The sequence below is a fragment of the Ictidomys tridecemlineatus genome, chromosome 4, assembly GCF_052094955.1.
Source record: "Ictidomys tridecemlineatus isolate mIctTri1 chromosome 4, mIctTri1.hap1, whole genome shotgun sequence".
In the NCBI taxonomy this organism is placed as follows: domain Eukaryota; kingdom Metazoa; phylum Chordata; class Mammalia; order Rodentia; family Sciuridae; genus Ictidomys; species Ictidomys tridecemlineatus.
The window spans coordinates 19,170,289-19,187,243 of NC_135480.1; the positions used below are offsets into that span (position 1 = coordinate 19,170,289).

The window sequence follows — 16,955 nt, forward strand, 5'->3', positions numbered from 1 at the left end:
TTGGCGTGCTTCTTTGGTGTTATTCTTCAACACTGGGGAAGCAAGGACTTGTCACGGGTCAACAGCGGTAACAACTTTTGCAGGCAAACAAGATTCAACGCATACGTCTGTAATCCAAGCAACTAAGGCTAAGGCAGAAGATCACAAGTTTGAGACCATCCTGAGAAAATTAGCAAGACATCCCTGCCCTCACCTTAAAAAACAAACAAACAAACAAACGTGTGGAATAGATATATTAAGGATATGGGAGTATGATGGAAGCAACTTAAAGCTGGATCAGGTCAAATGATGCAGTGTGGTGGTAGAGTTGAGCACCACTGGGTTTGATCCCTAGAGAGGGAGGAAGGGAAAAAAAAAAACTCAATGGCCCCAATATTGTGAGGGTATTTCAAAGAGGTCCAAGCGGCTGGATCTGGAGGTAAGGAAGGGAGGAGTATTAATGTAAGATTAGTTAAGAGGAAGAGGTTACTAGTGGAACCAGACTGATAAGGCTCCTTCAACCCATCTGAACAGTTTCGGTGATTTGCTTCCAGGGAGGACAAGGTCGTTCTTTCCAGCTGAGAAGCAACACAATTCAAGACACCATCTTTGTGGTCTTAAGAATTTGCAAAAACCTAAGAGACCCATTATCATATTTAATGTTCACTGCTATATCTGGTTACCACAGTAACCAGAGGAAAACTTGAAACGAGTCCAAAAAGCAACAAACAAAGAACAGGTAGCCGAGAACAGTCACAAGATGGAGGACAATAGGGTGAAGAAAAGACTCGGCAAAAGCGTAAGGATAGAACCCTACCTCCGTGGGGAAGTCACACTAAATGTAGGCCCTTCTGCACTATTGGCTCGACTCCCACTCTTTTTCCTTTTCCATTGGCTACCGGTTTCTGACCTGGATCAAAACAGCCAATCGCCTCGTTCCGTGCGTAAAGCCCGTCCTATTCGCTGGGGAGGAGGAGCCAAAAGATCGACGGGGGGGGGGGGGGCCAGGGCGCTTGCGCAGGCGCGCGCCCCGCCGGTTAAAAGCGGATCCTGGCCGAAGGCGTTGCCGCGGTACATGAATATTGATTACGCAGCGCAGCGCCGAACGCCCGCCCCTTTCGGCTGCCGACGCTCGCAGCTCGCGCTCGGGCTCGCGATGGGGAAGAAGTCCCGGGCGGTACCCGGCCGCAGGCCCATCCTGCAGCTCTCTCCGCCAGGTCCCCGCAGCAGCACGCCGGGCCGGGATCCGGAGCCGGAACCTGACACCGAACCGGATTCGACGGCGGCGGCTTCTAACCAGCCAGCCCCGCCGGCGGCGGCAACGACGTCGACGACACCCGCGGTGACTGCTTCCGCGGCCGCGGACGACTCGCCTTCAGAAGGTAAGGGTGAGCCTATTTGGGACGTCCGAAACTCGAGCGCGGGGCTTGCGGCCTAGGCTTCTAGGGACGCTTCCTGGACCCCGTAAGGGAGAGAAGCCCGGGCGGGCGGGGTCCACCCTCTCGAGGCCCTCCTGTTCGGGGACTGCGGGGAGGGCGGCGGAAGAGGCCGGCAGAGCTGTGCGTGATCAGCCCGGGCCCATCCCAAGGCGCCATTGCATGTGGCTGGCAGAGGGCTTTCCCCGGGAACGTTTGAAATCCGACTGAGGCCTAGGCACCCTGGGCTCCCAGACGTCCCGGGGTGGGTTTTGATTACGTAAAAGGGTAGATGGGAGTTTCGGCGTCTAGGCTAGTGACGGTGGAACCTGGCCTTTTCTACACGTCACCTGCGTCCTTTGGTTTTTTTTTTTTAATTGGGATAGAGACTCTTTAGAAATGAATACACCCTTTTTATTATGCCAAACAAAGCGTTAGTATCCCCGAACTAACAGGTATCCAAAAAATTCCTGGAGAAGTGGGTTCCCAAGTACTTGTGTGGTTCTCCCTGAAATAGTACTTAGATTAAGAGTAACTGTATGACGTCGGCACACAGGAAGGCGCCGAAGAAGCCGACCATTCAGGTATTGATAAATCACGTTAAAAAAACTCGTGCAGGACATTGAGTAGCGATGTATGTTGCAAAAACCTCATGAAAGGCTGGAGATTTATTTATTGTCTTTGTGTCTGAATTTTGAAGTATTACAGATGTAATTTTTATATCCCGCATTCACATTCTTAAAGTTGAAGTTACTAGGCATATGGAAGGTTCTAGTAATGGCTGTTTTTCATCTGCCACTTATTTGGGTCATTGATGCGCCCTGTTTTTAAGTTGATGGAATCTAGACCAGAAACGGCAGACCTATGATTGATTTTTCATCTCTGGTGTTTTTCTGTTCCACAGGCTAACTGCAGTTGTTTTCCTTTTGTTCCTTTTTAAAATACAGATGAACAGGAAGTGGTGGTGGAGGTTCCCAGAGTTGCTCAGAACCCTCCAAAACCAGTCATGACTACCAGACCCACAGCTGTTAAAGCAACAGGTATAAATTGTTTTGTTTTGTTTTGCATCTGTAGAATATCTTAAGTTAGAATGCTTTACTGTATTCTTTGTTGCTAATTTCTATTTCCCCCTTAAAGTGTAATTTAAAATCTTTCTGGGTCTGGGATTGTAGCTTAGTAGTCGAGGGCTTGCCTAACATTTGCAAGGCCCTGGGTTTAATCCTCAGTGTCACAAACAAACCCTTTCTGTTTGTGAGGGCTTGTTGGCAACTACTCTTTTTCTTTTGCTGTGTTGGGCCTCTATCCCAGGGCTTAGTGCATGCTAGGCAAGCACTCTACCACTAAGTCACATCCCCAATCTGGTAAATATATCTTAAGCAATGCAAAATTTATGTTTTATCTCTGTACCCAGATAATTTGTACTACTTTTTCTTCGAATGTTTTTTTGTAGTTAGTTTTCTAGCCCTTCTATTAACTTGGTGTTCTTTAGGGACATTTAGACACCAAACATATTTTCATATTGTTCCTTTCCTAACACTGCCTTGATTGGTATTCTAGCATCTACTCTGTGGATCTGAAAATGGTTTGCATTAAATATTTTTTAAGCACAAGGAATATTTGCTGCAGTGGTTTCATAAACAAACTTTCATGGTAGCATTCATTGTTAAGACTTTTGAGACAATTAATTGGGCCCAACATGTATAAATGGATCTTATAATCATGAGTTATTTTGAGTATCAAACTGAATAATGTATATAAAATTGGTCCCCTATAAGTGCAAAGATGTTAGTTTTTTCTACCTTATATAGTTTGAGAGATTAAAACATGTTTACTCTCAAATATTCTTTAGAGCCATGCATGGCAGCACACACCTGTAATCCCTCTGGAAGGCTGAAGTAGTATCATCACAGACTGGAGGCAAGCTTAGGCAACTTAGCAAGACCCTATCAAAATTAAAAAGGGCTGGGGATGTGGCATGTGTGTAGAGCACTTGCCTACCATGTGTGACAACCCTGGGGTAAATATTCATTATCTCAAAAAAAAAAATCTATAATTGGTAGTAATTATATTTTTTAGTTTGGAATATGTCTTGTACTATTTGACACCTAAAATAATAGATATTTATGCCTCCCTCATACCATCTGTCACTTAAGAAAACAGTGTGGGGGTTGGGGTTATAGTTCAGTGGTGGGGCACTTACCTTACACCTGTGAGGCACTGGCTTTGATCCTCAGTACCACATACAAACGAACAAACAAATAAATAAAAGATATTGTGTCCATCTAAAACTAAAAAAAAAAAAAAAAAAAAAAATTGAAAGAGAACAACATTGTGGGTTGGAAAAACTAAAACTTGGTTATGAAATTTCAGAGCCGTGTAATACCATTCTCCCTAACCCCCTTTTTATTTTGACACAGGTTTTCACTAATTTGCTGAGGCTTGCCTTGAACTTAGGATCCTTCTGCCATACCATCTCCTTATTAATTATAGGTGTGGCCACCAGGCCAGGCAAACAAGAATTTTTCTAAAGGACAGGACTTGTCCTGAACAGTTGTGAAATTGCAAAGTTTGTGTCTCTGGGCTTCCTTTTCCATCTTATTCTCAAACCACCAGACTTTCTTGCCATTGTATAGTCTGGTTGTTTCATCCACTGAATGTTTCATGTGAAAAATTACCTTTTTGTCACAGTCATTCAAGGCTTCTAAGAATTGTGAAGATGTATAGAATTTAATTTTTTCCCTAGGAGCCATCTAGGCACCAAGCTTACTTTTTTTTTGGTGTGTGTGTGTTGGGAGCTACCGGAGACTAAACTCAGGGGCACTTAACCACTGAGCTGCATCCCCAGCCCTATTTTGTATTTTATTTAGAGATGGTCTCACTGAGTTGCTTAACACCTAACCCGTTGCTGAGGCTGGCTTTGAACTTTCGATCTTCCTGTCTCCTGAGCTGCTGGGATTACAGGCGTGTGCCCTATTTTTTTTTTCACCCAAGATGATTTTGGTTAAATTTTATTATTATTATTTTTTTTGTGTGTGTGTGTGTGGTACTGGGAATTAAACCTAGAGGTGCTCTACCACAGAGCTACATCTCCAGTCCCATTACATATATATTTGTATATTTTATATATATTTATATTTGGGGAGGGAGTCTGGTACTTTCACACTGAAAACTACAGTGTATGCATGGGAAATTACCCAGGAAAAAATTTGGAATGATCTCTATTAAATTAGGTCAATAGACCACTATGGTAGTCAATAGTATTAAGCATCTTTGAGAAAGGGGTATTTAACGTGGTTCTACAGAAGATCTGCAGGGGTCCATGAATTCTCCGAAATTGCATACTCAAGAGTGTGTGGGGGGGGGATTGTTGTTGGTTTTTTCGTTTTTTGTTTTGGTTTTTGGTACCAGGGATTGAATCCAGAGGCACCTAACCACTGAGCTACATCCTGAACCTTTTTTATTTTTTATTTTGAGATAGGGTCTTGCTAAAATGCTGATGCTGGCTTTGAACTTGTGGTCCTCCTTCCTTTTTTTTTTTTTTAATTTTTTAATTTAAAGTTGGACATAATACCTTTACTTATTTACTTGTTGTTATTATTTTTTAATGTGATGTTGATTCTCAAACCCAGTGTCTTGGACAAGCTGGGCAAGTGCTCTACCACTGAGCCACAACCCCACCCTACCAAGTATGTTTTTTAAGAGAGGTTTTATAACGGTAGTTGCTGTTAAGTTTCTATGACTCAGGAGTTACAAAGCACTGAGAAAGCAAAGAAATGGTAATTATGAAAATATAAGGCATAGTATTTGAAGCCTATCTAGAAGGAAGGGTATGTACCTGAGAAGTAATTTACTATCTGCTATAGTTATTGGATTTGCAAATTGGGTGGCACTGTGATTTCGTGAATATACATTTGGGTTTTTGTTTATTTTCTTTTGTTTTTCTTGGTATTGAGGATTGAACCCAGGGTCTCGCACAGCTTTTGTTTTATACCAATCTACAGCCCTTTTTATTTTAAAACCAAGTGTCCCTAAATTGCTGAGGCTGGTCTCAAACTTGCCATTTCTTTTGCCTCAGCTTCTCACATGCCTGGGATTATAGGCTTTCAGGTGCCCCTAGCTTATTTTGATTTTTGTTTTGTTTGGGGATTGAACCTAGGGGCTCTACCTGGGAGGCAAATGGACTGCCACTGAGCTACATCTCTAGGCCTATGTATTTTGTCTTTGTTTCCCTTTGCTGGCATAAAACTTTTAAAATTCTTTGAATCTTCAAAGTGATAAAGTGGTTTTTTTTTGCTGTGCTGGGGATTGAACCCAGGGCCTATGCATGCAAGGCAAGCACTCTACCAACTGAGCTATGTCCCTAGCCCCTATAAAGTGTTTCAATATGCTAACAAGTTTATTAATGGAGGTGACAGGCCCTAGATAGCTTCAGGATAAGTGGGGCCAATCACCAACTTATAGAGAAGGGATATGGTCTGAAGGCTAAGTTGATCACCAGTGGTATGATTTAATCATACCTATGTGAAGAAGCCTCCATAAAAGCCCAGAAGAATTAGAGCAAGTCTAGAAGTTTCAGAAGGCTGAAGCAGGAGGATTGCAAACTTGAGGCTAGCCTATGCAATTTAGGGAGAACCTGTCCGAAAAAATAAGGAAGAGCTGGGGGTGTACTCCCATGGTAGAGCACTTATCTAACAGGCATAAGTACTAGGTTCAATGGGGAAGTGGGGTGGCGCTAGAGAAAAGGTAAAGAGAGTTTCCAGATAGTCGAACCTGTGGAGGTTTCTGGAGAGTGGAAACCCTGGGCCCCTCTTCCCCTACATCACTCTGTGTAGCTCTTCATTTGTGTCCATTATGCTTTGTAATAAGCATATTTTGTGTGATAAACCAGTTCTGGGAGCTGTTCCTGCACAAAAGTTGAACCTAAGTTTTAGGTAAAACCATCTGGGGCTTGTGGTTGGCATTGAAAATATGAGGGTCACTTTTGGGATGGAACTCTGAACCTAGGGAGTCTCATATTATTACTTACAGGTACAGTGTCTTGAGTTTAATTGAATTAATTCGAGGACACTTGCTACAGAATTGATTGCTTGCTTGATGTATGGGGAAACATAATACATCTGATGTCAAAAGCATGATTTGAGAGTGTAATGGGAGAAACCGAGTGTTTATTCCTATACTCCCTCCTGAGTATTGCTCAGCCTCTGTTTATTAAAAGGTAAGCAGGTTGAGGTTTGAGGAGTCAGCAGTCTTCTCAGGAAAAAACTGCTAAGCACTGTGATTCTGAATAATGGCCCTGCTTTCTAAGGTTTTAAGTAGCACCAAATCTAAATAGCAGTCTTAACACTTATTCTTATGAGAGTTTTATTTTTCTAGGATGAAGCAATGTTACACAGCAATATTGTGAGCATGAATCTTTGGTTTTATTTTATTTTTAAAAAATATTTATTTAGTTGTAGATGAATACAACATCTTTATTTATTCATTTTATGTGGTGCTGAGGATCAAACCCAGTGCCTCACTCATGCAAGGCAGGCATTCTACCACTGAGCTACAGCCCTAGCCCTGGTGTTATTTTAAGTCCATGCCTCTTCCTTATCAGTGCATGTGCTTAATTTTCAAAGGTTTAATTAGAATGTACATACATTTATGACTTGGATGTTTTGGGGAGCAGACAGTACTAGATACTGAACCCAAGGCCCTCAGGCATAATAGTCAAGTATTCTACTGCTGAGCAATATATTCCTAGCCTGCCACCTTAAAAATTAAAAAAAAAAAAAATTTTAGATGTTGATGGATCTTTATTTTATTCATTTATTTATGTGTGGTGCTGAGAATCGAATCCAATGCCTCACACATGCTAGGCAAGCACTCTACCACTGAGCCACAACCCCAGCCCCCCTCCCCTTTTTTTTAATTTTTAAAATTTTGATACAGGGTCTTGCTGCGTTTCTTAGTCTGGGGTCCTCCTGCCTCAGCCTCTGGAGTACGCTACTATACCCTGGCCTAAATTCTGGCTAAAGATGTATAGTGTATTTTTTTAGATACTTCCTAGGTACATATTGGCATTTTGGTTACTGAGATTTTCTTTTTTGTTTTTAGGTGGTCTATGCTTACTTGGTGCTTATGCTGACAGTGATGATGATGAGAGTGATGTTTCTGAAAAACCAGCACAATCCAAAGAAGCAAACGGAAACCAGTCAGCTGATATTGATAGTACACTGGCCAATTTCTTAGCGGTTAGTGGTGCTTTTGCTTGATTTTTTTTAGTTATTAAAGGCATTCCGGGACCAAGTATGGTCAGCATTCTTGTCAGTCTTGGTGTTTCCCTCTCCTTTCTCCTTCTTTACCTCTGTCTTGCTCTGTCCCTCCCTATCTTTCTCAATAAGAAGCTTTCAGTAGAATGGGAAGGAAGGAAAATGTAAGGGTTTGAGGAGCTTGAGTAATTAGAAGCACTTTTGAGCTGATAATGTGCATGTAGGATTTTTTTTTTCCAGTGTTCACCATTTTTTTAAGTTTCTGGTTTCCATGTCATTGATGTATTTGTTGCTCTTTTCATTCTGCAGGAGATTGATGCCATAACAGCTCCTCAGCCTGCAGCTCCTGTGGGAGCTTCTGCTCCACCTCCAACTCCACCTCGACCAGAGCCAAAGGAAGCAACAACATCTACCCTTTCTTCTACTACATCAAATGGAACGGACTCAACCCAAACACCAGGGTGGCAATATGATACCCAGTGTTCACTAGCAGGAGGTAAATGCGACTAACCCTTTGTTTGCAGAAATCTTTAAGTGTAGTCTTTAAAGTATTCTAGACATTAGCATTCCTAAGACTGAATGCCCAGATCCTTAGGCCCACATTGTGGGATTCTGGCCTTTTAAATACAGTATTTGCAAGATAATAATAGATAGAGGATAGTGATCTCTGAGAACTTGTCAGATCTAATTTCTTTTTCTTTTTTTTTTTTAATATTTATTTATTTATTTTAGTTCTTGGCGGACACAACATCTTTGTTTGTATGTGGTGCTGAGGATCGAACCCGGGCCGCACGCATCCCAGGCGAGCGCGCTACTGCTTGAGCCACATCCCCAGCCCCCAGATCTAATTTCTAACTTAGTAATTGTTTGCCCTTTTAACCAGTAGCATATTGTGCCAGGCGAATAATAAGTCATTTTAGAATATTTGGGGGTTCAGAGTACTTTTTTTTTAAGTTGTAGATGGACACAATTCCCTTATTTATTTTTATATGGTACTGAGGATCAAATCCAGTGTCTCATAGGGGCAAGGCAAGCATTCCACCCCTGAGCTATAACCCCAGACCTCAGAATATATTTTTTGTTTTGTTTTGACACTGGGGATTGAACCCGGGGGCCCTCGATCACTGAGCCACATCTTAGCCTTGTTTTGTATTTTATTTAGAGACAGAGTCTCAATGAGTTGCTTTATCATCTTGCTTTTGCTGGCTTTGAACTTGCAATCCTCCTGTCTCAGCCTCTTGAGCAACTAGGATTATAGGTGTGTGCCACCGTGCCCGGTAAAGAATACATTTTTGAAGTAGCAAATTGATTTTTTTTTTTTGACTTTTTTATGCAAAGGTAGCTAGCTAAATGTTGAGAAAATAATTCTAAAGACTGAATGCAGTGGCACACTTCTGTAATCCCAGTTACTCAGGAGGCTCAGGCAGGAGGATTGAAAGTTCAAGGTTGGCTTTAGTGATTTAGTAAAGAAGAAAAGAAAAGGGAGCTGGGGACGTAGCTCAGTGGTAAGTGCTCTTTGGTTCAGTCCCCATCACCACTAGGGATTAAACCCAAGAGCACTGTGTCACTGAGCTACATACCCAGTGATAGCGTCTCACAAAGTTGCCTGGGATGGCCTCAAATTTAATGATTATCTTGCCCAGCCTCACAAATCACTGGGATTACAGGTGTACATCATTGCCTCCATCTTACTGAGGAAATAATAACTTGATGTTAGACCAGTGGTTCTCAGTTATGTGTGTGTGATATTGCACCCAAGGGACAATTGACAGTGCCTAGAAATAGCTTTGGTTATCAGAGCCCAGGATGCTGCTAAATCATCTACCTAGGACTGCCCATACAACAAAGACCTAGCAACTGAAAATACCAATTTTTTTTTTTTTAATTTATTTTTTCAGTTTTAGATGGTCATGATATCTTTATTTTTTAGTTTTATGTGGTGCTGAGGATCAAACCCAGTGCCTCATGCATGCTAGGCGAGCATTCTACCACTGAGTCACCACCCCAGCCCCTAATAGTACCAAGTTTGAAAACTTAAATTGTGGGGCTGGGGATGTGGCTCGAGCGGTAGCACGCTTGCCTGGCATGCGTGCGGCCCGGGTTCGATCCTCAGCACTACATACCAACAAAGATGTTGTGTCCGCCGAGAACTAAGAAATAAAAAAATTAAAAATTCTCTAAAAAAAAAAAAAAGAAAACTTAAATTGTTAGATTGTTATGGCTTTAGAACTAACTTGATGTAAGTCAGATCTGTCGAGGGGTTGTATTTCTTAAAATTTGTTTTATTTTCTTTTAGTGGGAATTGAGATGGGAGACTGGCAAGAAGTTTGGGATGAGAACACAGGATGCTATTATTATTGGAACACACAAACAAATGAAGTAACTTGGGAGTTACCCCAATATCTTGCCACCCAGGTTCAGGGATTACAACATTACCAGCCCAGGTAAGAGGAAACTTAAATTACCTTGAAGGAAATTAGTCTTATTGTTTTTGCCTTCTCTTTCTCTTGCTAAATTTTTTTTTTATTTTATTTTTACAGTTCTGTAACAGGTGTTGAAGGTAGTTTTGTGGTAAATACAGACACGTATACAAAGGAGAAAACAATTCCTGTTCCCAGTAGTAAAAGTGGACCAGGCATAGCTAAACGAGAAGTTAAAAAGGTCAGTGTTGTAACTTAGCCTGTTTCCTTTTCTTCTAGTCTAATAAACTTGATGTGGATTATATTTACAAAACAAATATGTTGTTTTAGTTTTACTTGAATCTCTTTCTGTTTATTATTTAGCATTTACAGCAGTTATTCAGTTCAGTGCTTCTTTTAGGGTGTTAGTGTGCCATTGAAGTTCCTTGGGTCTTTAAGAAGAATTCAGGACCAGCCAGGGAGGCAGGGCTGCAGTCTCCATCCCCACTTCAGATAGAATTGTTCTATTAATTTAGGATTCCATTTTTAATGGAAAGATCAATTGTTTTACAAATTAAAAACTACTACAGATTGAATATTTCTTATCCAAAATGGTTGAACTAGAAGCATAACAGATTTAAGAGTATTTTTTGATTTTTCGGTTTTCACATATTAATAAGGAGATATCTTGGTTATTGAACCCACGTCTAAACTCAGTTCATTTATGTTTCATATATACCTTTTGTGATAGCCTTAAAAGTAATTTTACACAATATTTATTTGCCTGTGTTTTGACTAACACCACTTGAAGTCAGGTGTGGAGTTTCTGTTTGTGGCATCATAGCGCTCAAATTTTCAGATTTGGGAGCAGAAGCTAGGGATGCCCAGCCTGTACTAGTGAAACCTAAGTATTTTAAATCACCATCAGAAAGAAAAGGGAGTTGTATTTTTTAGAGTGAAAGTGTGTTCAGTTACAACTAAGCCCAAATTTTAAAATGGTGATTTTTTTTTTTTTTGTATGACAAAGTATCTTTTGATATTGAAGATTGAACCCGGGAGTATTTACCACTGAGCTCTATTTTTTATTTTGAGGCAAGGTCTTGCTGAGTTGCTGAGGCTGGCATCAAATTTGTGATCTTCATGCTTCGGCAAGGTGTGCACCACCAATCCCAGCTCAAAAAATACTTTTGCTAGGCATGGTGGTGCAGGCCTGTAATCCCAACCGCTCCGGAGCCTTAGGCAGGAGGGTTGCGAGTTCAAAGCCAGCCTCAGCAATGGTGAGGCACTGAGCAACTCAGTGAGACCCTATTTCTAAACAAAATACAAGAGACTGGGAATGTGGCTCAGTGGTTGAGTGCCCCTGAGTTCATCCCCAGTACCCAAAAAACCCAAAAACAACAAAAAAATACTTTAATGGGTAGGGATATAGCTCAGTAGTAGAGCACTTGCCTCATGTATGAGACCCTGGGTTCCATCCTCAGCACTGCAAGAAATTAAAGATAATAAATAATAGTATTTTAATCTTTATAACTCTAGGACAGAGGTATAGAACAAGTATTTTCCTGATCAGAAATCAACAGTTTTAAGCATAATTATTCATTTCACTTGGGAAATATTTCATGTTTTTTTCTAAATTGGCTTTCACAGCATACCTGTGAGGTTTTCTCATCTTACAGAAGAGCAAGGTGAACATTTATTCAGTTATGTGTTGAGCTAACAAAATACTGATCTTATTAAGTCTGCCTGTGCTTCTTATTTGTCCTTTGACTGTCTGAGAATTAGGGGTAGGATATATTTGAGTCCCACTTAGAATAGGTTTCTAGTTCAACCATTGCCTTTTAAAGTAACAATGTTTCCATTATGTACATTAATCTATTGGATATAAGTGCTTTTTATGAGTATCCAGTGAACAAAAATAAAATTAATGTGAACTGTTGATTATATACCTGGGGAGATTTCTTGAGAATTGAGACTAAATGATTTTATTCTTCATAGGAAGTAAATGAAGGAATCCAGGCTCTCTCAAATAGTGAGGAGGAAAAGAAAGGGGTGGCAGCCTCCCTGCTTGCTCCTTTATTGCCTGAGGGAATAAAAGAGGAAGAAGAAAGATGGAGAAGAAAAGTAATTTGTAAAGAAGTTGAGCCAATTTCAGAGGTGAAAGAAGCTAGTGCAACAGTAGAAGAAGCGGTGACAACGGTAAAGCCACAGGAAGTTATGTTGGACAGTATAGAAGACCCTTCTCAGGAGGATCTTTGTAGTGTTGTTCAATCTGGAGAAAGTGAAGAAGAGGAGGAACAAGATACCCTTGAGTTGGAACTCGTTTTGGAACGGAAGAAAGTAAGATTTGAAGGTTTAAAATACATTTTTCCCCTTAATATCAGATTTGGGGATCATTATACTCAATAGCCATTACTGGGTGGATTGGTATGTTTATTTTTCTCACTGTGTCTAGTATGTTAGGTTAAGTTGTTGCAGTAAAAACTTGAGTTTTAACAAACAATATATGATCCTTGTAAAATAGCAGAATTGAGAGAAATTTTTTTAATTTCTGGTACTTTACCTTTTTTTTTTTTTTAATCTTTGTTAGTTGTAGTTGGACAAAATTCTTTCTTTCTTTCTTTCTTTGTTTATTTCTATGTGGTGCTGAGGATGGAACCCAGGGCCTTGCATTTGCTAGGCAAGTGCTCTACTGCTGAGCCACCACCCTAGTCCCATGGTACTTTTCTTTTTTTAAAGATGCTTCTCAGAAACGTTTTTCATTGAGATGTTCATTTTTACCTCTTTTCTGCATTCTTTGTCTTTTGGACAATTTCATCTCCTGTTGCCTTAAGAGATCCAATGAGAAGCAAGAGCTTAGCAGGATATATAGTAGTTTATGGGAAAGAACTAGTTAAGCTTTTTCAAAATAATAATAAAAATACGTTAAGCTTTTTCTATTTGGGGTATACATTTGTGAAAATTAATATATTTGTGGTTCTCTAAAGCCAGTCCCCCCAATCAATGCTTGCTACTATAATTGTGAACATGCATTTACTAATTAGCAGTAGGATATGGGACATAATGTTCAGTTGTGATAGAAAACAGTATTGAGAAATTCTTCCGCTTCTTAAAATGTTCCAAGAAAAGCCAGGTAAAGTGGCACATGTCAGTAATCCCAGTGACTCTGGAGGATTAAAGCAGGAAGATCATAAGTTCAAGGCCAGTCTTTGCAACTTAGTGAGACCATTTCCAAAATGAAATTTTATTTTATTTTTCATTATTTTTTAATATTTATTTTTTTTAGTTGTAGGTGAACACAATATCTTTTTTTTTTTTAAGAGAGGAGAGAGAATTTTTTTAATATTTATGTTTTTTTTTTTTTTTTTTAGTTTTCGGCATCTTTGTTTGTATGTGGTGCTGAGGATTGAACCCGGGCTGCACCCATGCCAGGCGAGCGCGCTACCGCTTGAGCCATATCCCCCACCCTGAACACAATATCTTTACTTCATTTTTATGTGGTGCTGAGGATTGAACCCAGGGCCTCACATGTGCTAGGCAAGCACTATCACTGAGCCACAATCCCAGCCCTCAAAATGAAATTTTAAAAGGACTAGGAATGTAGCTCAGTGTTAGAACTCCCCTGGGTTCAATCCTCAGAACTGCAAAAAAAAAAAAAAGAATGTAGTCAAGGCTATCACTCTCACGACTTACAAATGCTTAAATGTTGGTAATGCATTAATGATGCTAACTTTATCATCATACACTTTGTAGGCAGAATTACGAGCCTTGGAGGAAGGAGATGGTAGTGTGTCAGGGTCTAGTCCACGTTCTGATATCAGCCAGCCAGCATCTCAGGATGGAATGCGTAGACTTATGTCTAAAAGAGGAAAATGGAAGATGTTTGTTCGCGCTACCAGTCCAGAATCTACCAGCCGGAGTTCTAGCAAAACTGGACGAGAGACTCCAGAAAATGGAGAAAATGGTAATTTATGCTTCATGTTCAACTTTATTTATTTTATTAATTGTTTTTGTGGTGTTGGGAATCAAACCCAGGGCATGTGCACATAAGACACTATTACTGAGCTATAGCCCCGCCCACATTAAACTTCACAATTTAACAGTTTTGAGGGGAATCCCTTTTTTAATCTCCCCCCTTCCTCTTTAGCCAAAAAATGGAGATTTTTTGTTGTTGTTGTTGTTGTGCTAGGGATTGAACCCAGGGCCTTAAGTGTGCAAGGCAAGCACTCTACTAACTGAGCTATATCCCCAGCCCGCAAGATAGCATTTTTTATGCTTTAGTGAAAGTGCTGGGAAGTAATCTCCTTCCATGTCTCATTAAGAATCTGAGGCTATCATCCATTGAGTGGGAGTTACCTCTCCCTCAAAAGCATAAAATAAGGCTGACCCCCCCCTTTTTTTTTATTGATTGCCATAAAAATTGGAGGCCCTAGGTTCTCCTTTGCTTACTCTTTCTAGTTGGTAAGCAAGGTAGATAGGTTTCTACCTCTTGCCCAGCCTGTGTGCAGTTAGTGATCCTGTCACTAGGAAGCTATCTTTATTCCAAGTAGGATGCAAGAAGTTCTACTACATTTTTCCATGCTGATAGAGAGCTTTGAATAAAGTTAATTTTGGGGGAGGGGCTGGAGATGTGGCTCAGCGGTAGCATGCTCGCCTGGCATGCGTGCGGCCCAGGTTCGATCCTCAGTACCACATACAAACAAAGATGTTGTGTCCGTTGATAACTAAAAAATAAAATATTAGGAAAAAAAAAGTTATTTTTTTTCTTCTCTTTACCAATTTACATGTCATCCTTGTACAAGGGCCATGCTAACCTTCTCTGTATTGTTCCAATTTTAGTATATGTGCAGCTGAAGTTAGCACAAGTTAATGTTTTAATGTCCATTTGACCCATAATTCTGCAGTACAAATTTAGTGGTATGATCTGAACACCAAACTTTTTCAGTACTTTTATAGATCATGGTTAAAAAAAATAAAAACACTGATGCCCAACACAGTGGCACACTCCTGTAATCCCAGTGGCTTGGGAGGCTGAGGCAAGAGGATCACAAGTTCAAGGCCAGCATTAGCAACTTAGGCCCTAAGGAACTTAGCAAAACCCTGTCTTAAAAAATAAAAGAACTGGTGATATTGCTCAGTGTTTAATCACCAGTGATAACAAATGTGGACATTCTTATTTGACTTTTTTATTTTTTGTAGTCATCAGTATAAGAGAACATGAAGTAAAATTCTAAAATAATTTCCTTTATTCTCATCCCCTATCCTGCGATACAGTTTATTTTATGTACATATTTCTTTTTAGACCTTTTCCTCTTTCTTTATATACACATTCATAGTTGTGTATGTATGAGTATGTTCATGTTTACATATGTACATTTCACCATATATGAGACTGTCATATAGATTTTTAGGCAATACTTGTTTCACTTAAGGTCTTAAAAACCATTGTTTTTAACCACCGAGTGCTATAGTTGTGTTCATAAATTTTCCTTTATCTGTATTTGTGTCAATGTTTTACCTTTTTTTGGCGGGAAGTAGATGGACACAACACTTTTATTTTATTTATTTATTTTTATGTGGTGCTGAGAGTCAAACCCAATGCCTCACATTGAGTTTAGCTCAGTGCTATACCACTGAGCCACAATCCCAGCCTCTGTATTTTTTTCTTAAAGAGAGAGAGAATTTTTAATATTTATTTTTTAATTTTCGGCGGACACAACGTCTTTGTTTGTATGTGGTGCTGAGGATCGAACCCGGGCCGCATGCATGCCAGGCGAGCATGCTACCTCTTGAGTCACATCCCCAGCCCGCATATTTTTTTCTTAAAAAAATAATTCTGGGCCAAATGTGGTGGTGCATACCTGTAATACCAGATACAGGGAGGTGGGACTAAAGTAGGAGGATTGAAAGTTCTAGCCAAGCTGGGCAACTTTGCAAGATCCTATCTTAAAATAAAAAATAAGCCAGGTGTGGTGGCAGGGGAATTGTGAGTTCAAAGCTAGCCTCAGCAAAAGTGAGGCACTAAGCCACTGGTTGAGACCCTATCTCTAAATAAAATACAAAATAGGGCTGTGGGATGTGGCTCAGTGGTTGAGTGCCCCTGAGTTATTCCTGACACCCCCAAAAAATAAAAAGGACTAGGGTTGTAGCTCAGAGACAGAGCCCGTGCATAGCATATTCAAAGCTTTGTGCGATCTCGAGCACTGCTAAAGAATAATGGCATATTTGTGTTGTCAAAAATGCCTATAGGCTATTCAAATAACCATCAAAGGTAAAATTATGAGCCAGGTGTTGTGCACACCTGTAATAATGTGGCTCTGGGAGCTGAGACAGGAGAATCAAGTACAAAGCTAGCCTTAGCAGTAGCAATGAGCTAAGCAACTCAGTGAGATCATGTCTCTAAATATAATATGATAATATATATATATATATAATATATATAAAATGTAGAATAGGGCTGGTGATGTGGCTCAGTAATGGAGTGCCCCTGAGTTCAATCCTTAGTACCCCCAAGAAAAAGGTAGAAGGGGAAATTTTGTATTTTTAGAGTGGCATACTAAACAGCAATGACAAATGAACCATGTAGTTCATTCTTTTTAGCAACACTGATTCAACTTAAAAATAATTTGAACCAAAAAAAAAACACAGAATAATGCAAATGTTGATATTTTGTGTATAAAGTCAGAAAATAAGCAAAAAATGTCTTTCTTAAATATTTGTTTATGATGAAATTAAAGAAGGTAACAACTGATACCATCAGGGTAGAGGTTATGTTGCTCATGGAGGTGATGGACATAGGGAGCTTCAGCAGTGCTAGCAGTATTCTATTAAGCTGGGTTGTAGTTACTTGAGTGTTGTTCGGTAGTACTGGGAATCAAAGTCATTGATTGACTGATTGCATGGCAGACATT

At 40.1% G+C, this 16,955-nt stretch overlaps 1 protein-coding gene, 1 long non-coding RNA gene and 1 pseudogene across 9 annotated transcripts in view; 1 reads left to right on the top strand and 2 right to left on the bottom strand.

The window, feature by feature from the left end:
* Positions 1-216: 216 nt before the first annotated feature.
* On the bottom strand, positions 217-1,061 carry LOC110598627 (uncharacterized). Its single transcript, XR_002484508.3, has 2 exons — positions 797-1,061; positions 217-330 (listed from the first exon to the last, which is right to left on the bottom strand). It is a non-coding gene; the product is annotated as an uncharacterized LOC110598627 (long non-coding RNA).
* Fnbp4 (formin binding protein 4) overlaps positions 1,040-16,955 on the top strand; it is a 41,729-nt gene continuing 25,813 nt past the window's right edge. For 3 of the 8 annotated variants that reach the window (XR_013437568.1, XR_013437569.1, XR_013437572.1), the window contains exons 1-8: positions 1,043-1,361; positions 2,342-2,434; positions 7,494-7,630; positions 7,958-8,144; positions 9,945-10,092; positions 10,189-10,309; positions 12,043-12,384; positions 13,798-14,008. Coding sequence is in view for 3 of the 8 variants with exons in the window: in XM_078046014.1 (XP_077902140.1) it covers positions 1,055-1,361; positions 2,342-2,434; positions 7,494-7,630; positions 7,958-8,144; positions 9,945-10,092; positions 10,189-10,309; positions 12,043-12,384; positions 13,798-14,008 (1,546 nt within the window). In the remaining 5 variants the exon portion in view is untranslated. Of the gene's footprint in view, positions 1,362-2,341; positions 2,435-7,493; positions 7,631-7,957; positions 8,145-9,944; positions 10,093-10,188; positions 10,310-12,042; positions 12,385-13,797; positions 14,009-16,955 lie in introns of all 8 variants that reach the window. The other 5 variants (XR_013437570.1, XR_013437571.1, XM_078046014.1 and 2 more) reach the window with 4 other exon arrangements.
* LOC120890078 (U6 spliceosomal RNA) lies at positions 14,790-14,907 on the bottom strand (annotated as a pseudogene).